Raw genomic sequence first — 22,753 nt, forward strand, 5'->3', positions numbered from 1 at the left:
TCCTCCGTCCTCTCAGCTGGGGATCTCAACTCTCACTGTACTGAGAAATGGAGGCCTCTCTCCCTCTGCTCCATAGAGCTCCCAACATCCTGCTCTTTCCTCCTTTCTGCCAGCCTCTGACAGGTGGTCCACCCCTCTTCCACGCACCCTTGTTCCCGTTCCCTCCAGTGTTCCGGGGCACATGAACACACCTAAATAGTCACCCCACACACACTTCAATCTTCAACCTCCCCCCCAGTGGAGTGGTTCCTTCCTTGATGCCTTCAGGCATGCTCTAGCTCCCCAGATCCTTGAGAGACCTTCAGCAGACCCTACTGCTGACCCTTCCAGAGATCATACAATGTCTCCTGAGAAAGTGGATTACACCTGCTCCCTCCACTTGCTCCCCCCAACTCCTCCCCTCTTGGTGGTCTGGCTTCTGGTCATCCTTAACTGAAACTGCTCTCACCAAAGTTACAAACAATATCCCAACTGCCCAGTCTGAAGGTCTTCTCTGCCCTCATCCTTCCTGACCAATCTGCTATCTCTGAAACCTCCTCAAGACCCCCTCTGGTCCTACCTGCTTAACTACTTCTTCACTGGCTCCCTACCCTAAGGGTACATACTAGGTCCTCTTCTCTCCTCTCTCCCCACTCTTTCAATAACCTAATTAGCACCAACAGCTGACTCACAGATCTAGCCCCAGGCCTGCCCCCAAATTTAGCCCCACATCACCAAATTGCCCATTGGATGTTGCAAACTGGACATCCCATCTCAAATTCACTATGTCTAAAATGGAACATTAGCCTTCCCTCAAAACCCTCCCTCTTTTTTGAACAGGCAATTTTCAGATGAAGAAATTAAAGCTAACTAAAGTCATATGAAAAAAATGCCCTAAATCACTAATGATTAGAGAAATGCAAATTAAAACAACTCTAAGGTACCACCTCACATCTATCTGATTGGCTAATGTGACAAAAAAGGAAAATGATAAATGTTGGAGAAGATGTGGGAAAATTGGAACACTAATGCATTGTTGGTCGAGTTGTGAACTGATCCAACCACTCTGAAGAACAATTTGTAACTATGCCCAAAGGGCTTTAAAACTGTACATACCCTTTGACCCAGTAATACCATTGTTAGGTCTCTATCCCAAAGAGACCAAAGAAAAGAGAAAAGGACCCACATGTACAAAAATATTTATAGCAGCTCTTTCTGTGATGGCAAAGAATTGGAAATTGAGGGGATGCTCATCAGGTGGGGAATGGCTGAACAAGTTGTGGTATACAAATGTAATGGAATACTATTGCTCCATAAGAAATGATGAGCAGGCGAACTTCAGAAAAAACCTGGAAAGACTTGTATAGACTGATGCCGAGTGAAGTGAGCAGAACCAGGAGAATGTTGTACACAGCAACAGCCACATTGTGCGATGACCAACTTTGATAGACTTAGCTCTTCTCAGCAATGCGACGGTCTAAGATAATTCCAAAAGACTCAAGATGGAAAATGCTGTTCACATCCAGAGAAAGAACTATGGAATCTGAATGCAGATCAGGGCCTACTGTTTGCTCTTTGTTTTTTCTTTCTCATGGTTTTTCCCTTTTGTTCTGATTCGTCTTTCATAATATGACTCATACAGAAATATGTTTAACATGATTGTACATGTATAGCCTTTATCAGATTACATGCCATCTTGAGGAGGGGAGAGGGAAGGAAGGGAGAAAAAAAATCTGGAACTTAAAATCCTATAAAAAGTGAATGTTGAAAACATAAAAAAACACCACACCACCAAAATATACAGCAAGAAATTTTCATTTCAAGAAAGCCTATATAATAAATAAAGCCTACCCGGGAGGGGGGCTTCCCCCTTCAGTCATAGGCCCTACTGTCCCTCCAGCACCCCAAAAGTTCCAACTTGAGAATCATCCTCCACTCTCCACTGCCCTTTGCCAAACGTGTCCACCAACAGGCCAAATCTCGTGCTTCCTAGCTCTGACAGCTCTGACCCTGGCCCAGGCCCTCCCCCACACATAGCTGCAGCTGCTACCCCTCCTCCTCTTCCTGCTGCTCCTGCAGTCACGCTCCTTAAGCCCAGGTGTGACTCTCCTGCTCAATCACCTCCAGCAGCTCCCCATTGCCTAATGCCCCTAGGCTAAACTAGAAACCCTGGGGTGAGCAAACCCACTTCCATTTTTTCCCCTCCCTGAACCGGCCTTCCCTCTCGGCCCACATCCCCAGCACCTGGAAATGCATTCCTCCCTCAATTCCACCCACTCAATCTCTCCCTTCAAGCTTAGGCACCACCATGTCCTGTGAAGCCTTTCCCCGCTGCCCTGTTCTCTTCCTCTTTATTTTGCACCTACTTCTCCTTGTACTGGCTGTCTTCACCACTAAGGAATGTTCCATCCTTTCTAACTGTACCCAGCACCCAGTGCAGGGTACGGCACCTGGCAGCTACTGATGGACGGCCTGCCCAGCAATGTCCAAGTGTCAAACTCAGACTTCTTTAAAAAACCAAGTTGTGGTATATGAATGGAATGGAATACTATTGTGCTATAAGAAATGACGAACAAGCTGACTTCAGAAAAACCTGGAAAGACTTGTATGGTCTGATGCTGAGTGAAGTGAGCAGAAGCAGGAGAACGCTGTACACAGTAACAGCCACGTTGTGCAATGACTAATATTGATAGACTTAGACCTTCTCAGCAATACAAAGATCTAAGACATCTCCAAAGGCCTCGTGATGGCAAATGCTATCCACACCCAGAGAAAACTATGGAGTCTGAACGCAGATCAAAGCAGACTGTTTGCTATTCTTTTTCTTCTGTTGTGTTTGATGCCTCTTTCTGGGGGCTCCTCCTATTAGTTCTAATTCTTGCTTATGACATCACTAATATGAAAATATGTGTAATAGGAATGTATATGTAATAGCCTATATCAGCACTGCATGCCATCTTGGGGAGGGAGAGGGAGAAACATGTAAAACTCAAAAGTTTAAAAAATAAATAAATGAATGAATGAATAAATGAATAAGGGGATGAGCATGGAAAACACACACACACACACACACACACACACACACACACACACACACAAAGAATCATCATAAAAATGCACATCTCCATAAAACCATAAGGCTTGCAAAGTGTCTTCCTGACCGTAACCCTGCAAGATAAGTGCAAGCCCAATCTTCCCATTTCATATATGAGGAAACACGGTGAAAGCCTTCTAGAAACAGCCCACAGATGGGCTGTCTTCACTTGGCAGTAAAAAAGATCGATTAGTCTTGTAATCCTACTCTTTCCCAAGTTTCGCTTGTAACTATCAATGAAAATGTCTACAAACCTGCCCAGAGTTGGGGAGCCTGGGGCAGACTCTCCTAGCTCCTCTCTGGGCTTCCACGTCCTCACTGGAAGAAAACACTCACAGACTTTCTCCATAGAACGGTGGTGAGGAAGGGGCCTGGAGGGAGACCCATGAGTACCAATGAAATGTGAGCTCATGCCATGGTCCAGCTGGATCAGGGCAGGGGCGATGCCCTAGGGACCACGAAGAAAAGGTGGCAATGCCTGTGCCCAAGTGGGTGAGAAAAGCCACATGACCATTCACCATGATACCACTATCCAATGTGGTGTGAGACCCTAGGGATACCAGGAGGTACAAGGGCCCAGTGCCAGCCCCACAGGGAAGGAACACAGGGACAAGCAAGCATATGCTCGGGGCACGAGTGATGGGCCACAGATGACACCAGGCGGGAGTGGAGGCGAGCCGTGGAACAAGAAGGGAGCCTGACCAGGGGCAGGGAGAGGGGAGCCCGTGTTAGGCACAGACGGCAATGTGGGCAGAGTCTGAGAGGTGGAGCAAGGCAGGCCAATGCTGGGAAAGCAGCCAGAGGCCAGTTTTTGCTGGAACATGTAGTAGAAAAAAGGGACTCATGGGAAAGAAGGTGACAGCCAGATGGTGAAGGTCCTGAAATACCTCGGGGGCTCTATTTTGTCCTAAGGGTAACAAGGAACCACTGAATGCTTCTGAGGAGGACAGTGACCTGGCCCACAATTTGGGCAGCTGTGTGGAGACTCTGTGAGCCCCAAGTCTGGTCTCAGAAAAACGCAAGAGAGAGTGTGGAATTGGGCTCCCGAGAAAGCGAGGCTCAAGGGACCAGCATTGTCACACCTATCAGATTGGCCAAGATGACAAAACAAGAAAATGATCAATGTCGGAGAAGATGTGGGAAAATTGGAACACTAATGCATTGCTGGTGGAGTTTGGAACTATGCCCAAAGAGCTATAAAAATGTGCACACCCTTTGACCCAGCAACAGCACTTCTAGGGCTGTATCCCAAAGAGATCATCAAAATAGGAAAAGGACCCACATGTACAAAAATATTTATAGCAGCTCTTTTTGTCGTGGCAAGGAATTGGAAATGAGAGGATGCCCATCAACTGGGGAATGGCTGACCAAGTTGTGGTATATGAATGCAATGGAATGCTATTATGCTATAAAAAATGATGAGCAGGCAGATTTCAGAATAACCTAGAAAGACTTGTATGGACTGATGCTGAGTGAAGTGAGCAGAACCAGGAGAATGTTATACATAATAACAGCCACGTTGTGCAATGACTAGTATTGAGAGATTTAACCCTTCCCAGCAATACAAGGATCTAAGACATCTCCAAAGGCCTCATGATGGCAAATGCTATCCACACCCAGAGAAAGAACTATGGAATTTGAACACAGATCGAAGCATACTATTTGCTATTTTTTTTCTTCTGTTGAGTTTTGTTTCCTCTTTCTGGTGGTTCCTCCTATTGGTTCTAATTCTTACTCACAACATCAGTAAAGTGAAAATATGTTTAATAAGAATGTATATGTATAATTAAAGGATCGCAGAGCATGGAATATAATATTCCGGAGGGCAAACGAGATAGGATTACAACCAAGAATCACCTACCCAGCAAAACTGAGTATAATCCTTCAGGGGAAAAAATGGTCATTCAGTGAAATAGAGGACTTTCAAGCATTCTTGATGAAAAGACCAGAGCTGAATAGAAAATTTGACTTTCAAATACAGGACTCAAGTGGAACATGAAGAGGTAAACAGGAAAGAGAAATCATAAGAGACTTATTAAGACTGAACTGTTTACATTCCTGCATGGAAAGATGATATTTATAACTCATGAGACCTTTGTCAGTATTAGGGTAGTTGGAGGAAAAAAATTATATTTATGTATATGTAGATAGATAGACAGAGGGCACAGGGTGAGTTGAAGATTAAGGGGTCATATCTGGAGAATAAAATTAAGGGATGAGAGAGGATTATACTCAGAGAAGAAGAAAGGGAGAGGTAGAATGGGGTAAATTATCTCAAAAAAAAAACAGAAAAGAAAAGTCTCTTACAGTGGAGGGGAAACAGGGGAAGGTGAGAGGGAATGAGTGAATCTTATTCTCATAGGATTTGGCTTAAGGAGGGAATAACATACACATTCAATTGGGTATGGAAATCTGTCTTACCCTACAGGAAAATAGGGGGAGAAGGGGACAAGAGAGCAGGGAGATGATAGAGAGGAGGGCAGATTGGGAAAGGGGTAATCAGAAGTAAATACTTCTGAGGAGGGACAGGGTCAAAAAAAAGAATAGAATAAATGGGAGGGCAGGATAGGATTAAGGGAAATAGAGTTAGTTTTTCACAACATGTCTACTATGGACGTGTTTTGCATAACTGCACATGTATAACCTATATTGAGTTGCTTGCCTTTTCAATGAGGGTGGGTGGGGAGGGAGGAAGAGAGAAAATTTGAAACCTAAAGTTTTAAAAAATAAGAAATACAGGAAATGGGGCACAGAAGTCTATCCTGCCCTATAGGAAAACAGAAGGGGCAGGGGATAAGAAAAGGGGAGAGAGATAGAAGAGATGACAGACTAGGGGAAGGGATATTCAGAATGCATGCCATCTTGGGGTGGGGGGAGGGGGAGATGGGGTGAAAATTTGGAATTCAAAAACTTGTGGGAGTGAATGTTGAAAACTAAAAATAAATAAATTTATATTAAAAAAAAAAGAATGTATATGTATAGCCTATACCAGATTTGCGCCATCTTGGGGAGAGTGTTGGGGAGGGAGGGGGAGAAAAATTTTAAACTCAAAAGCATAAGGAAGTGATTGTTGATAAATCAAAATAAATTTAAAAATTTTTTTTTAAAAATTTTTTTAAAATAGACCAGCACTGACGTCTCAGTCCCACCTGACAGATGGCGGGCACCCCACTGGGCAGAACACACATGTCTCCCAGCCTTTCAGTTATGATGGTTCCAGGGGGGATCTGGTGATGTCCCGAACTTGCAGCCATTTACTGACTGCCAGCAACACTCTGTTCCCTAACTCTCTGGCCTAATGATACTTAGAACAATGGCCACCAGTGCCCCCAAAATGCATCTGGCGGCTGGGCCCACCCAGGAGTCTCTGCAAAGCCAGCTACACAAGGACACCACACAATCCTGAGAGAGGGAGCAGAATGGGAGAGGATGGAGCAGAGGGGCAGTGAGTGCTGTTAAGTCAATGGGCCCGCGTCAAAGTTCAGCAACAGACACCCAGGAGCTCCCTGGCTGCGCTAAACAGCAAAATCATTCAATACCAAGGGGGCTTCTTCTTATTCCAGACATGGAAGATTCCCTTGCCTCCTATCAGATCCCGACAGGGAGCCCCGAAGCAGACGAGAACTTACCAAGATCCGTGTTGGGACCCGCAAGAAGCTGCCTAAATTTCTCTAGCCGATAGACCTCCCTCTCCGACAAGGCCGGTGGGCCCAGTGCATTCTTATCGTCTGCTCCATAGCCTAACGGGACCGTGGAGGCATAAGGCAGAGACTGGGAGCGCTGCAGAGGGGTGGTGTCACTGAGGATTTCTGCAAGAGGGAAACAGAAAAGGGCAATGAGCGCAGCTGGTGTCTCCAGCTGTCCCCCTCCCACCTGCCGCCAGCTCGCCAAACTCAGCAAGCACTCTCTCCCCCACTGGTAATGTAAGGTTACCACCCTCTCCCATTTACAGGTTCTCTCCCATTCTGCTCTTCTGAAGAGGAAAGAGAAGGTCATATGGAGAGACACCACACCCAACAGAAGCCCCTCCCCCTGGGCTGTAAAATAAAGTGGTGCCGGAAAAGCATGAGATGAACAGGGCATTCTGGGAATGGGGCCGCCACGCTACCAGGGCAGCCAGGCCCCTGAGGAGAGCACACAGGTCACGACATTTTCAGGAACCAGTGTAAGAAAGGGGAAGGTGGTGCGCTCTCCCAACATCCCCAGCAAGGACTGCTCTATAGACGGGTTTACAAAAGCGTAAAGACTAAAGCCATAGCCAAAGTTTCTGCTACCCCCAGAGTCAGGGGATCAGAGGTAAAGCCCCAGGCCTCCTTCTGTTGATGTGACCCTGCACAAGGCATTTAACTTCTCTTCTCTAACATGGGACAGCTGGCTGAAATCAAAGGTTGCTAACCTGGGGTCCACGGATACATTTCAGAGACCGGATAAACAGGAATGCTTAAAAAAAAGGGCAGCTTTATTTTCACCAGCCTCTAACTGAAATTGAGCATTTTCTTCAATCATTTAAAAACTGGATCCTGGGAAGGGGGCCATCAGACTGCCAAAGGGTCTGTGGCACCCAACAGCTCTAGAGCCCAGCACAGGGTGGCCTCTATGGCCCCTTCCAATTCTGGCAGCTGAGGCAATGACACTTAATAGGGATAAACAAGAAAAGAATGTACAAAAAGAAAGTGGAGAAGGGGCAGTCTGCGTGAAAGACCAAAGGCCTGTCACAGGTCAAAGGCCGAGCACGTGCCAGCGGGTTGGTGTGGCTGCCCAGGAAGCCAGTGCAACCAGAGGGGGCATTAAAAAATGCTGCGGAGAGAAGAGTCTCACAGCACGCCGCCCCAGTCAGGGCACAGCTGGAGCTCTGCGTCTACCCAAGGCTCCCCATTTGGGGGCAGCAACAAAAACACAACCCAGGGAAGGGAAGGAGGCTCTAATGTCATGTCACAGGAAGTGCAGTTGAAGGCCCTGTGATGCCAAGCCTACGGAGAAGAAAAGGCTGAAGAGAGCCCATGATGACCATATGTGCACAGATAGGTGAAGGGCTGCTAAGCACAAGAGAAGAGAAAAGGGAGTGTCAGGATGCTATTAAGAGACACCCTGCTTTCCAGAACTATGGCCCAGCAGGCAAGCTGGGCCCAGAACTTGGCATAACAACAATCCTTTGCACTCACCCTGCAGATGATCTCCCCCTCTGGCAAAATCACATAATCACTGCATTGCTCTGACCAGCAGCGGACAAGCTCGGACAAGCTCAGACAAGCTCAGACAAGCTCGGACAAGAACCCACATTCCAGTCACGAAGCCCAGCTAAGAATCAAACTTGTCCCGCCGTTGCTATCAGGGCCACAGTTCACTGTGCAGCGTTAAGATCTCCCCACACCACCTCGGGTCCCCCCAACAGGGCAGGGGCCCAGCAGACGTGTCTAATCTGCCTGCCTGCTTGCAAGCCATGTTCCTCAATTCGAAATTAAACTTCTGTTTGATTCCCGACTCTCCTACCTCTAGCCTGCTCTGCTCAGCTCCAGCCCTCCACAGGTTAGAGGCCAATTGAATGTGATGGCCAGAAAGGCAGATTTCTGCCCACTATAAGAAATAACTTCCTAATAATTCTAGCTGTCAAACAATGGTATGTCCTAGAAACATAAGGCTCTCGCTCATGGGGGTGTCCGCGCAAAAGCTGCATGACAACTTCCCAGGACTTCTGCAAGGACACTCATGGCATGGGCAGTAGGGTAAACAAGACGGCCTCTACAATCCTTTCGCACTCAAACATTTTCTAAGTCATCACACATCCAGCTACCATAAGCTGATAAACTGTGGAAAAGAAGGGAGCCCAGGCGCACTGAGCTGGCCATTCAAAGGGGAGATGACGGAAGGTGGCCCAGAATAGCACGCGAGAACCACAACGCTTCGCTTGTCCTGCCAAAGGTGCTGCCGCTAGAGCTGCAGGGGAGGCCTTGGAGGCCCTCGTAAGGCCCAGGGAAAGGCAGCGATCACTTGTGAGGTTCCTGAAGGGCAAAGGTGTCCTGCCAGAGGCTGGTGTTCCAGCACCAGAGTGGGCTCATGGGGAAAGCCATCTCCTTTGAGAACCTTTGAATCTCAGAGCAACACCATGAGGGAGGCAGGCAATGTCTCAATGTTCCTCATGTCAGAAACACATGGGTATCAGCATGTTCAGCAGAGCCTGGAGGCAAGTGAAGAGCCAGAGCACTTCAGTGACTTGTCCCACTGGATGCTGGGCCTAGAACGCAGGCCTGCAGATACCACACTGCCAGGCTGGCTGTCTGTACCTTTGACCCTACAAGCATGTAAGGGAAGAGGGAAAGGATAGCAAAGAGGCTTTTGGACCTACATCATCCCTCCAGCCATGCTGACGAGCACCATCGCCACCACCAGTCACCACATTCCTACAAAGGGCAGAAGGGCAAGAGCCAGCCCTAGAACCTCTGTGTCCTAAGTCACAGTCCCAGGCCCTTCCCACACTAGAAGATCACCGCAGAACAGGCTGCTTTTGGGGGGTGGGAGGGTGCTTCCCAAGCTCACACTCCGACATGCATTTAAAGTTTACAAAGTGAGAGTCAGAACTCGAACCTGGGCCTTTCCTGACCCCAGCCTTGCCTTCTTTCCACCACACTACACTGCTCCCTAAAATCAGCCACCTAAAAAAGTCCAACAAATTCAAAATCTGAAACCACATCACTGCATTCCACCTCATTTTCTTAAGACAAAAATGAAGTTTCCAGTGAAAAGATGAACTCCAGACAAGTGATGGGGACAACAGGCTCTGCTGAACACACTGACATCCACACGTTTCGGACAGCGCACTGCCAATCAGGAAAGAAAATCACTCTTAGAGGCTGCTCATTTCCACCTACTCATCAGATTCAAAATATGGACTGAAAAAACCTAATGACAGAAACCCTGAGGCTTTGGAGGAGGGAGGCGCACTCTGGCCCCTGGGCAGACTGTGCCCCACGAAAGCCTACAGAGGAGGGAGGGGAAGCACCTTCCTCATATCCTGTCCCCACCACCCCTAGGCAGGCTTGCTCCCTGGCCAGAGGGGGAGTCCAGGGTTAGCAAAGAAAGGGGCTCACAATCTCTTAATCCCCCCATCCTGCTTTAGTTCAGCGTGCTGCCTTGGGGCTGGGGCCATGGAAAGAATGGAAGTGGAGATGGGAGGGCAGAAGATAGAGAGTGAGAATATTTGTGATCCTTTTCTTTTTTCCACCAACCTATCTTAGCATCTGGACAACACAAATTAACTCTGTCCCACAAGGAGAACGATGAGCAGGACAAAGAGTCCCCCTCTACTTCCCGTAATCCAAGCAGGACGGCATATGGCTCTTTAACCTGCACAGATGACCTCAACCTCATCTGATTACAACTCTTCCCACTTTCTGGTCTTGTCTCCCTACAGACAGGGGGGGGGGGGGGGGGGGGGGCCACCAGGACACCACAAACTGAACTGCAAGACTCTCATTTCCTTGGTGTGAGAAAATGGAGTGCCTCATTCATGGAAGAGCCAGGAGGGCAGTGTCCCTGGATCTAAGATACACACATGTGTATGTAAATACATACATACATACATATATATGTATGTATGTAAATACATACATACATACATATATATGTGTATGTACACACATATATACACATACACACACACATACAAACACACACACACACACACACAAGAAGACTGGAAAGGGAGGAAGGATGGTGAATGTAAAACAAAGCATTTTATGCTTGATCTTGTAGACAATCACTGGAGTACACTGAATAGCGGTGGGGGTGGGGGTAGGATGGTCAGACCTGCACCTAACGAAGATCAATTTGACAAGTGAATGGAGCGTGGGCTGGAGTGGGGGGAGATTGAGGCAGGCAGACTCCCCAGCAGCGACTGCCATAGTCCAGGCGATCAGGGCCTGCTCCATGGTGGGGGCCATGTCAGAGAAGAGATGGGGGCACATTAGAGAAAAGCTGAAAAGGTGACATCAAGAGGCCTTGGCAACAGTCTGGATATGGGGGAAACAGAGAATAAAGGGAGAAGAGAAGAGGGCCCAGGACAGAGCCCTGAAGGACACCTATGATTAGAGGGGATAATCTGGATGAGGATCCAGCAAAGGAGACTGAGAAGGAGGAGTGAGAGATGTAGGAGGAGAACTGGGAGAGTGATGGCCCAAAAATCCAGAGAACAGAGTATCAACGAGGAAAGAGTGAACAGCCAGTTTCAAAGGCTGCTGAGAGGTCAAGGAGAATGAGGACTGCAAAAAGGCCACTGGATTGAGCAACTAAGAGGTCATTTGTAACTTTGGAGAGAGCAGTTCTGGTGAAATGATAATGTCAGAAGGCAGACTGTAAGGGGTGAGAGAGGAGAGAAAATGGAGGCACCCATTGGAGATGGCCTTCTCAAGGAGTTTAGCCACACAGGACAGAAGAGATATAGGACAATAGTAAGCAGGGATGCTTACTATAGGGTCAGGTGAGGGTTTCTGAGGATGGAAGAGGTATGGGCAAGTGTCTTGGGCAACAGAGAAGGAGCCAGTAGATGGGAAGAGATTGTAGATAGGGAGTAGCTATGATAGGAGACAATCAGTTGGAAAAGCAATGGAATGGGTCTACCACCTCTGTGAGCATGCCTTGGCAATGAGAAGGGCCACCTCTTCACATAAGACAAGAGTGAAGGAGGAGGTGGTGGCAGAAGACATCCGAGTAATAGATGAGAAGAAGGGAGAAGAGGGAGCTCACAGCAAATGGCCCTCCCTTTTTTCTGTAAAAGAGTGAATTGCCTGGCAGCAGGGAGGGCCCAATGGAGGTTGCAGAATATTAATTTGCAGTGGACCCAGTCAGCACAGTTTCATGATTTTCTCCGCCTTCATTCAAAAGCAATCAATCAAAGAACAAACGCCTATTAGGCACTGACTATGGGCCAGGGACTGAGCTAAATGCTAGAGATACAGACACCCAAATGAGCCAGTCCCTGCCCTCAGGGAGCTAACGTTCTAAGGGGGAGAGGGAGATGACATGAATGTATATCAGCACATACACAATACAAGGTTGTCTAGAGAAGGAGGGAGGGAGGGACGAGTAGCTAGGGGAAAGGCTTCACACCCCAAGTGGTACCTGAGCTGAGCCTGAAGGAGATTCAAGTCCCGCAGGCCGAGGCAAGAGGGGAGAGCCTTCCAAGCATAAGAGAGCCAGTACTGAGGCATGAAGATGGAAGGTGGAGGGTCACAAGAGAGCCACGGCGAGCAGCCAATGTGGCTGGACAGCAGAACCCAAGGTCGGTGATGTAGAACACCAGAAAGGGTAGATCAGGCTCAGGCTGTGAAGAACCTTCAATGCCAAACAGGCAAGCACATACTTGGTCCTAGAGGTAACAAGGAGCCCCAAGGCTGACTGAGTAGGGAGGATGAAGGAGGAAAGGCCAGCTCCAGTGTGGAGATTCAACAAGGGATGCAATTCCCAGCATGCTCACATGTGGAGAGTTGAAACAACCCAAAGGTCAGACACAGACAATCTCGTCAGAAGCCGAGGGAAGATGGGCCACGCCTTTAAACACCTCCAAACTCCTCCTCTTGCCCCTCTTCAGATCCTGAGTCAGTCCAAGCCGGGGCGTGCCGGCACCCTCTGCCCCACTCACACCCACTGGGAGCCAGCAGCTCCGGGCCCCAGGCAGTCAGGCAGTCAAGTAGAGCTGGCCGAGCACTCACTTACATGGAGGCCGGGTGCCAGGTACCACAGACAGAACAAAGGTGAAAGCACAGACACAGGCAACCTAGAGATGCCCAGGAAGATGGGGGGCTGAAAACCATGGGCCTGGGGGAGGGGAGTCAAGCAACACAGGTCTGGAGCCCTGCTCACATACTTACTAAACGGCTGACCATGAGGAAGTCTCTTCCCCCTCTCTGAGACCCAGGCTGCCCCACCTGTCAAACGCAGACATTTATCTTTGCACCACCGATCTGAAATGACAAGTACCTACTATGTACCAGGTGCACAGAGAAGCAGTGAGCAGAGTCATACTAGCCAGGTGACCCTGGGTGAGTCTCTCAACCTCTCACTCTCTAAGACAATGATGAGCCGCAGAGAAGGTTCCCTAGGCCAATAAATTCTATGTTCCAGGTCCATGCTAGGTCCTAGGGATACCCGGGTACCGCGGGCTGGAAGAGGGAGCCCGTGACCCTGAAAAAGGAGAGGCTGCTCTTGTTCCCAAGGCCAACAACAGAGCCAGGATCAGAATGGCCGCTGACCACCTTCCTGCCTCCCTCCCTTCATCATGCCCCGGCAGCACGGGCGGCGCCATCTGCCATCTGCCTGATCTGATCTCTTCGCACATGACATCTCGTAGGGCTGAGGAAGCCCTAATGAGGGTGAATTAGGGGAGGGGCTGGAGGGGCAGACAGAAATGGCCAGAGTCCCTAGGACCTCTTGGACTCTGGGAGGGACAGTCAGACATGACCTTTGTCAAGCAGCCAGAAAGCAGCTGCAACCACAGGGCCAAGAGGACAGCCTTGCCCTACCTGGGCCCAACAAGAATGTGAGGACAGGTCACAGATTTCAACCTGAGGCCAGGAAACACTTCCTAACAAGGACTTTGGCCGTCCCAAAGGGAAAGGGGCTGCCCGGGGAGGCAGTGAGGGAAGTTTCCAGCAGAGCCTGGGTGTCTCCCAGCCCGGCCAACTGCAGTAGAGAGAGAAGCTTGCCTCGGGCTCCATGGGGAACGTGCCCCTCTGGGCTCAGAGGACAGGATCTCCTCCCACGTGGACACAGGTGTCTAATAACCCCGCACAGCCCCTGAAAGTAGCTGCCCGGACCGTACCCTCGGCTGTCACTGTCACTAACAATGGCACCTCCTTACCATGGATTTCTGGGACTTAAAAGGAAGAGAAAGAAGGGAGGGACAAAGAAAAGAAGGATGGGAGGGAGAGGTGAGCGGATGGAGGGACAGAGGGAAGAAGGATGGGGAGGGGGAGGGAGAAGGCAAGAAAGGAAACAAAGCATGGGGGGAGGGAGGGAGGAAGATGGACAAAGGGATGGAGGGACACTGGCAGGGAGAGAGTGTCCTTGTTGTCTCCACCAAGCTCAGACAGCTCCATGCCCTAATGGGCTTCCCAAGAAGGGGCCCAGAGCAGAGAGCCCAAGGCCCCCACAAACAATGTACCCTGCCAGTCTCTGCCCATAGCCTCACCAAGAGGCCCAGGGCATTTCCTGAGCCGGGAGGAAGATTCCCTGCCTGTTACCTGCAGAATGGGACGTGTGACTCTCACTGACAGACTTCACCAGCCTGCTGTCAGTGCCCGTCACCAAGGGCAGGTCAGAGAAAGGCTCAGCCCGCTCGCCATCACCACAGACGTGCTCCTGGGGCACCCGGTGCTGCTCCTGGCGCCGGCTGTGGTTCTGGATGACCTGGTTGGCCGTCTCCATGACCACCTCCGTGTTCAGGCTCTCGGCCGCCATGGCCAGGAGCTCGTCCTCATCCTCCCCCACGTCCCATGCATCACTCGTGTTGCTCTCAAATTCCTGGAAAGTGCTGACTTTCTTGGGTTTCACTGGGGTGGTTGGTGTCTTGGGGACCGTTTTAATCAACCTGCAAACAAAACGGAGTGTTTTTACTCCTAACAGTCCCCCAAGAGGAACACCCAAAGAGAAAGAGCAGAGCACAGCAGCCAGGAGGCGTGCACACACACACACACACACACACATTTTCAGACCTCAGTCCATCCCCACACAGGGATAATAAGGAAGGACTATCTTCCCTGGATGTGCAAGTGACTTAGCCCTGGGAAGGGAGGAAAGAAAACCCACGGGGAAAGCCACTGAGCAAGCCCTGAGGAGGTCTCCACAGGCACCCTGGGACAGCAGCCTCAATACACCAATGATTCCCAAATCTCTTCCATCCCATTCTCCCATCCTGGCCTTCTGGCCAAGCTAACAATAAGAGGGAAATGCTCTGCCATGGGATCCCACAGGACTAGAGCTCATGAGCTCACAGACTCACAGCTTTGTCAGAGAGTACACACAGGAGCCCTTCTACAGCCTAGCTGCCTACAGGGCTGGCCCTTACCATGGGACAGGCTTAGGATGGAGTTAGGGTTTGCTTTCACCCAGTTTCTACCTCCTCTCTTCCAGATTTCCAAGGGAGGTGTGATCACACAAGAACACAGCAAAAGGAAAGAGAACCACAGTGAGGCAAGCAAGGGGCTCCACTGAGCCACCAGGCCCTGAACAACTGAGAGTCTGGCTAACGGAAAGAGCGCTCAAGGCGTTGGGGACTAAGGGGCCAGACTCCACCCTCTGCCCCTTGCATCTCCAGGCCCCATGCCCTCTTCCCACCTTCCCCAAACCCAGCCCTGGGGCCTACTCTAGAAGAGAAGTACTAGAGGGACTCCATCTCGTGATCCCATCTGGCCTCTGGCAAAGCGCACCAAGCAGGATGGGGTGGCCCCATCACCCTCTGCAAACAAACACTCGAGGACAAGCTTTCAGAGGTGATGTTTGACTTACGTGCCATGTATTAATGGGTCAAAAGGAGGATGCTGGGCTCCATACACATGCTGGATACTATTTGAAAAGAAAAAGAAAAGGCAATTAATCTCTGTCTAACTTAACCTTTTGTCCTATTTATTAAATGAAGAAAAAGCGAGATGTTAGCTGCTGCTACACAGGGCCCAGAAAAACTCCATCGCCAGCCATGCATGGCTACAGAATGACCTGACAAAAATAGGGGGAAAAGGATGAAGGACAAAGCCCGAGAGGCAACGCCTGAGACCTTCTGGCTGTATGACGACTGACAAATGAAACGGGAGACAACAGTATCGAGACTGCCAGGTCCAGAGCTTCCCAATAAATACACACAATGACAGCAGCCTAAGCATCCAAGATGGCGCCCAGAGGCTGGATGCAGAACACTTCAGCCCAAAGTACATTTCCCATGGTAAATGAACATCGAGTAGCTAAGCTGAAACACAGACCTCATTTCCTGAAATCTCAGAGTTAGATGGGCCCTCAGAGGCCAGGTCAGACCTGAACAGAAATCTCCTCTATGACACATAAGCTATCTCAGCCTCAGTTTCTCCATCTGTACTAAAAGAAGTTGGAAGTGATGGCCTCTAAGGCCTATGACCCCGGGAGCCCCAACAAGCCATCACCCAGCCTCCTTCTTCTTGTATATATTTTGTACGATAATACGCCAGTGCCTTTACTCCTCCAATGTCCAGTGTCCTTCTGAGGGACTGTTCCAAACTTGTTCTTCTCTCCTCAAACTCCCCAAAAATCCCCTCCCCTGTGACCACAGCTGAGAATTTCACCAAATATTTCCCTGAAAAAACTGAGGCTGTCCATCACAAGCTCCCCCCCCCCCCATTCCATACTTCAAATCACCTTGACTTCATCCACCATCGGGTCTCAGAGGAAGAGGCAGTCCTTCTGGCCAATAGCTACCCCTCTCTACCTGGGCCCTCTATCCCACCCTTCCTACCTCCTCCAGGAGCCCACCCTTCCACCATCTCTCCTTCCCTTATCCACTGGCTCCTTCTCTACCACTTACAAACTTGCCCAACCCATCTGTAAACAAAACAAACCTTTCACCTGCTCTGACCATCCCTGCACGTTTCTGTCCTATACCTCCAGTTTCTCTCACAGTCAATCTCATGGAAAAAGCTATTTATACCACACTGCCCCTGTGGTTTTCACTCCCCAGGCCCATACACTGGCTTCCAGCTCTACCACTGGACTAAAACTGGCCTCACCAAAGCAGCCGATGAGCAGAAGGCTAATGCTCATCTGCAGCCTCACGACCAGCAACCAATGACTCTGCACTGAGAGGAGACTGAGGTCCATACTTCCCGAGGTAATCACTGTGGGTTTTACGCTGTGGGACTGTACTTCTCTCTGGGCAAGAAGGGAGTACTTTAGGGCAGTGGGGAGGCGGAAGCAGTGACTGGGATGCCAACAAATAAGACAAGAGAGAAACTACCATCTATGACCCGTAAGAGAAGCGCGGAGATGGGACCAGGAGAAAGTCCAGAAGGGACACAGACAGGAGGGCAGTGTGGGAGCCACCAGGCTCAATGTAACTGATAACAAAAAAACAAGGCGCATGCAAGACATGGCCAAAGTTGCCCCTACAAACCCAATTTTTTGTTCTTGCTATAGGGAAATGTTCATGTAAGTTCATGTTTGCTAAATTCATAATAATAAGAAAGAAAATTAACTTAACATCCCCCTCAACAAAACCCTTCCTTATAACAAATAAGCAAAGATAAGTAAAACCAACCAAACATTGGTCATGTTGGAAAAGGCATGTCCCATTCTGCACCTATGGTCCACCACCTCTTTGCCATAAAGCAGGACTGCCGAGAGTCTCCGAGCGGCCTTTTCTCACTCTTGATCCCACGTGACTTCTCTGCAGCGTGACATGGCTGACCACTCCCTCCTCCGGCCATCTCATCTGCCTGGGTTTCTCTCCTCTCTGTACCACTCAGTCTGCTCTCTAGACCTGTCCAACCTTCCCCTCTGTCCTCTTTTCTCTCTCTTCCCTCTCTCTGCATCACTTTATAAGCTCGTACAGATGTGCAGACAACTCCCAAATCTACGCAGTGTCACCACCCAAGTACTGAATGTCTCCACCTGGACACCCTGCAGTCATCTCAAACCCAACGCACACAGAACGCACAAGTCATCTTCCTCCCCTCCCCCAAGTAATCCCTGTCTCTTGAGGGGACCAGAATCCCTCTAGTCACCAGGTTTCCGTCATCCTTGACGCCTTCCTTTCCCTCACTCCCTACATCTGCTCAGCTTCCCAATCCTGTCAATTCCACCTCCACAAAGTGTTCCCTGCCCATGCCCATGCCGATACCCCCCAGTTAAGGCCCTCATCATTTCCACCAGCAGCCTCCTTACATGTGCTTCGGATGCTATGCTTAATTTACTTCTATGAGTACATGTTGTTCCAAATTCCAAACTGCTCAAGAGGGGGGCAGCTAGATGGCCAGGTGGATAGAGCACCAGCCCTGAAGTCAGAAGGACCTGAGTTCAAATCCGGCCTCAGACCAAACATTTGACACATACTAGCTGTGTGACCTTGGGCAAGTCACTTAACCCCAACTGCCTCACTAAAAAAAAAATGATCAAGAGAACAGAAGCTCCTTGAGGGCAGGTATGGCTTTATCTGTGTCTTTGTTTACCTTTGTAGCCCCACCACTCAATATATACTTGTAGAATGAAGGAATGAAGACTGAAGTGGAAGCAGCCAGCAGCCAGCTCATGATGCAAAACCAGGGTTCAAGAAGGAAGGCAGGGGCAGCAAGGTGGCACAGTGGAGAGAGCACCGGCTCTAGAGTCAGGAGAACCCGACGAGGTGTGTGACCCTGGGCAAATCACTTAACCCCAATTGCCTCAGTAAAAAGAAAAAAGGGAAGGCAGGCCTGAGTTTACAGACATGGTGGCATGGGTGCAGAAGCAACCCATGGCTCCTCAGATGAAGGCAAAAGCCAAATACCAAGAACTAAGGCCTTGAGAATGGCTGGAGTCAAGGGAACAGTAGGGAGAAGAGGAACCTCAAAGAGGGTGCAGAACGAGGATGTTCCAAGAAAGAGGACACAGGAACATCCAGGAAAATGAGGAGGAGGAGGATAGGGAGAGAGCCATGGGAGTGGGCAATACAGAAGTCACTGGTACCGCCATGCCCCAGCCCGGCTGCCCGCCCCCCAAAGTGGGATCTGTACACCAGGAATGAACCTCATTCCTCAACCTCCAAACACACAGCAGACCTCAAAGCAAAGCACCCAGAAAAACGGTCTTTGAGAAGAATGAGACATTGAAGGGTGGGGGCGGGGAAGCACAAGCATGAAAACAGAAACGAGGACAGCAGCAATTTGCTGGGGAGCATAAAATAAATAACAAACTCTATTACCACATTTACAATTAAACATGTCCCCATCTTTCAGACAGGGAGTCAGCCAGGCAGATCAGATAGTCAGCCTTGGTTAGAGCTCATCAACCTCCCTTCTCCACTTGCCGGAGTCATTAGCCCGGGGACACTCCGAGTTCAACACTGGCTTCCAACAGACACCGAAGATGAACTTGATCTGCCATGAGGATAATTCTCTTGCAGAGTCAACAAGTTCTGAAGATTTATAAACTACATTCTGGGGAGATACGTCTTCTAAGGAAATTCACTTTAAAGGGCTTCAAAGAAACTGTAAGAAAACCCATTTTTCTGCTGGTAAACAATTCCACAGCTTCCTCTCAGCCCAGAATTTGGTGATCAGATCTACCCCACAGAGGCAGGAAGCAGCAGCCAGGATGGAAGAGGTGGAAAATAAACCATGATAAACTTCACACGCATTGTCACAGGACTGTGGAATTGCCTGAGAGATCAACCTTCTCTCTCATTTGGGAGATCACACACATATTCAGCGGCAGAACTGGGACTGGAACTCAGGTCCATCCGAATCACACCTTGACCTTTGGTCATTATCAATCTTTAATTATAAATTTCCTTTTTTTTTCCCTGCCAAGACTACACACCCCTTGAGGGCCATAGCACTCCAGCCTTTTACTTTTCTTGTTGATTTGAATGTTTCATTTCAGCAACTTCCTTGCGCAAAGGCTGTCCACAAAGAAGCGTGCTCAAATCTGGAAACCACCAAAAGGTTGGCTCTTCTTCAAGTGGAAGGAACACCAGGAGTCTGGCACCAGATCTCCACATGAGCAGGGAGCTCAGATGTTGCCTTGTCAAAGGTGCGGACCCCTTTCTGATGGCTCTGGAAGAACTCAAAGCCCTCCAGGGTCCAGGGGCTCAGCTACTCTCGGGGCAGCCCATTCCACTCCTGCTCAGCTTTGCAGCCTCCAGAGGAAGCTCTTCCAGTAACTCCCGCCGGCCTCCCCCTTCTGCCCTGGGGGCTGAGCAGCACAAGGCCAGCTTCTCCTCCTCCACACAGGCCTATGGCCTTCTCTAGGATGACCCATCGCACTTCTCCAACGTACCTCCCAACCAACTGTCCAGTCCCTGCACCATTTTCTCTTGCTCACTCCTCTCTGGTCCACTCCTCTTGGTCAACATGGCTCCTGTAAAATGGTGGCCAGAACTGCATACAACATCCAGGTGCTGCTGCACTTCCCCACGACCCAAACCTGCAGGAACCAGGAGGGGACTTTCCCCACTTTCCTCTATTTCTGTGCACTACGAAACAGATAAATGATTAGCTATGCAAATGGAATGGCACTGCAGCCTTGAAAATTCTAAATAATTTCCAAGAGAATAAATTCAATAATTTCTAGTATCTCTCCTCTTTCTTAAAAAGGGAGCTAGCCTCCTTCAGCTCCCACTGCCCCCCTTCTCTGTCTGAGGGCAGGATGCTCTCCAACAGGCTGTTTGATTGATGCATAAATTGCTCTGCCACCTCCAATAACTGGCTTTAGGCCAGGAAGTTAACAGAAGGCAGAGATTAACTCCTAAAAAATAAAACAAAAACAGGGTCTGCCACAGCAAAAACATTTTATAGAGGCATTAAAGCCTTCAATGAAACTGCGACAGCGCTTAAACAAGAAAAATGCTCCGAATCCCTAATTAGCAAAGACATGTGCATCATCTCAGCTCCTAAAGGCTCAGGGTAAGTAGGAACTGAGCTGGGCACCAGTTCAAGGCAGAAGTGGCATCATCCTTCCCCGCCCAAACATAGCCAAATTCTTGCTTTTCTTGGCCAAGGGGGAGAACAAAGGCCCAGAGTCTGCAATGGTGGTTTATGACTTCATTCGAGTATGTGTGTGTCCACTTTGCACAGAACTCCGTTCTAAAGGCTGGAGGCACTCAGCGTTTTAAAGGAGACATCATTCCTTCCTTCCCCATCCAGACCTCTGCTGATCTACCTGCTTCAGGTGGGGCTGAAGACTGTTATGAAATGGTAATGAGCGGGAGGCCAGGAGCTCTCTTCCACTGGACCCTTCACAACCTCATCTTAGACTGAAGCCAACTCTGAGCACCTTCCCCCCTCCCTACCTTTGCCTTTGCACTGGCAGACCCCATGGCTGCAGTCCTGTGGCCCCTCCCCTCCACTTTGTAGCTGCCCTGGCTTCCAACTTCTGCTGGATGTGGACACCTGGCCCTTGGCTACCCCTCACTCACTACGCCTTCCTCTCTCCTAGTGACTGCATCTGCAGAGAACACATTTATACCTGCTTTGTTACATGTTTCCTTCTCCATTAAAAGAAAAAAAAAGAAAAAGAAAACGAAAAAAAAGAACAGCCAATAGGAGTAGCAGCAGCAAGAGGAAAAAAAAAGAGGATTTTACACTTTGGACTTTGTATCAGGCACTTAAATTGCTGGAGAGACATGCCATTCTGAACCAAAGGTGTGAAAAATGGGTTAAAAACATTATGAAATTAAGTCTAATAAATGGAATTTCAGCAGCAAAGTGGAGGCATAGATTCAGCCTCTACCCATCCAAATACACTGAGACACATTTTCTAAAATGCCCAAGACAACAGCAGCAGCAGCAACGGCAGGAACTGTTCTGTAGTGTCTGTTTTCCTTATATGTTGTGTTGTTGACAGGAGGAGTTTCTGTGTCAAACTGAGAAGGCACGGGGGAGAAGGGAGATGCTGTGCCTAAATTCCTGGGATAGATTTCTAATATCCTGCCCTACAAGAAAACAGAAGAGGAAGGGGATAAGAGAAGGGGGGGTGAGATAGAAGGGAGGGCAGATTAGGGGAAGGACTATTCAGAAGGCACACCATCTTGGGGTGGGGGAGGGATGAGATGGGGAGAAAATTTGGAACTCAAAATCTTGTGGAAGTGAATGCTGGAAACTAAAAATAGATAAATTAATAAAATCTGAAAAAATACCTTGAAGACAGGGACTTCTTACCCTTCTTTGTGGCCAGATCCCCTAAGGATAGACACTGTAATTGTTTCAAAGGGCTGGGTGACTAACTAACCAGCTAGCTAGACTGCTAGACTAACAAAGAAAGTGGGGAGAACCTGAGAGTTTTGAAGGGACCTCATCTCCTAACAGAACAGGCAGAGACCCAAAAACATATTTTCCCAAGAACAAACAGTCCTTCAGTCAACAAGACTAATATTGCTTCAAAAACAAAACAAAACAAAACTGCTCTGGAGGAACATTGGGAAAAACTAGCCCCATTCCTTCCCTACCGGCCAAGGTTAAAGGTGTCAGGGACACCTGGCTGTCTGCCTCCCAGCCAAGGACTCAGTTAAGGGTCAACAGCTTGTCCAGAAGGTAGTAAACTTCATCTCAACAAAATGGGTTTTGAGCCAGGAGAACTGGAACAGCAGCATTCTATTTTTTGCTCTGTCTGGCTAGAATGGAGAGGGAAGACAGCTGATTGTCAATCACCCCACTCTAAACTAGAACCCTCGAAGCAGTGGGAAGTAGATGTAAGTGGCAATCAGGGAGCCACAGCGTCCCCAGCAATGGGCCCAGCTGATAGAACAGAGTGGACAGTGTCACAAGAAAGGAGGTGGGTCTGGAGGCAGAGGACCCAGGTTCAAATTCCACCTCTCCTGATCCCCCCAAGATGAGCTCACTTGTCTAGGCCTCAGCTTCCCCAGTGAAAGAACATGGACCAGATGCTGTACTAGGAAACTCCTCTCCTTGGTAAGAGAGGCTTAGGCTGCATGATTCCCAGGGTTACTATGGGTCAGACCAAGCCCTCCGGTACAAT

At 49.1% G+C, this 22,753-nt stretch overlaps 1 protein-coding gene across 1 annotated transcript in view; it reads right to left on the reverse strand.

Annotated features, from left to right (window-relative positions):
• The window catches only part of TBC1D22A (TBC1 domain family member 22A), a 246,708-nt gene that overhangs the window by 217,599 nt on the left and 6,356 nt on the right, over positions 1–22,753 (reverse strand). Inside the window, exons 2-5 of the mRNA XM_078150521.1 lie at positions 15,572–15,628; positions 14,308–14,654; positions 12,937–13,029; positions 6,703–6,882 (exon numbers count right to left, since the gene is read on the reverse strand). Coding sequence (XP_078006647.1) covers positions 6,703–6,882; positions 12,937–13,029; positions 14,308–14,654; positions 15,572–15,628 — 677 coding nt within the window. The remainder of the gene's footprint in view (positions 1–6,702; positions 6,883–12,936; positions 13,030–14,307; positions 14,655–15,571; positions 15,629–22,753) is intronic.

This window comes from Phascolarctos cinereus, unplaced genomic scaffold, assembly GCF_003287225.1.
Source record: "Phascolarctos cinereus isolate Bilbo 61053 unplaced genomic scaffold, phaCin_HiC Scaffold_1;HRSCAF=81, whole genome shotgun sequence".
NCBI lineage: Eukaryota > Metazoa > Chordata > Mammalia > Diprotodontia > Phascolarctidae > Phascolarctos > Phascolarctos cinereus.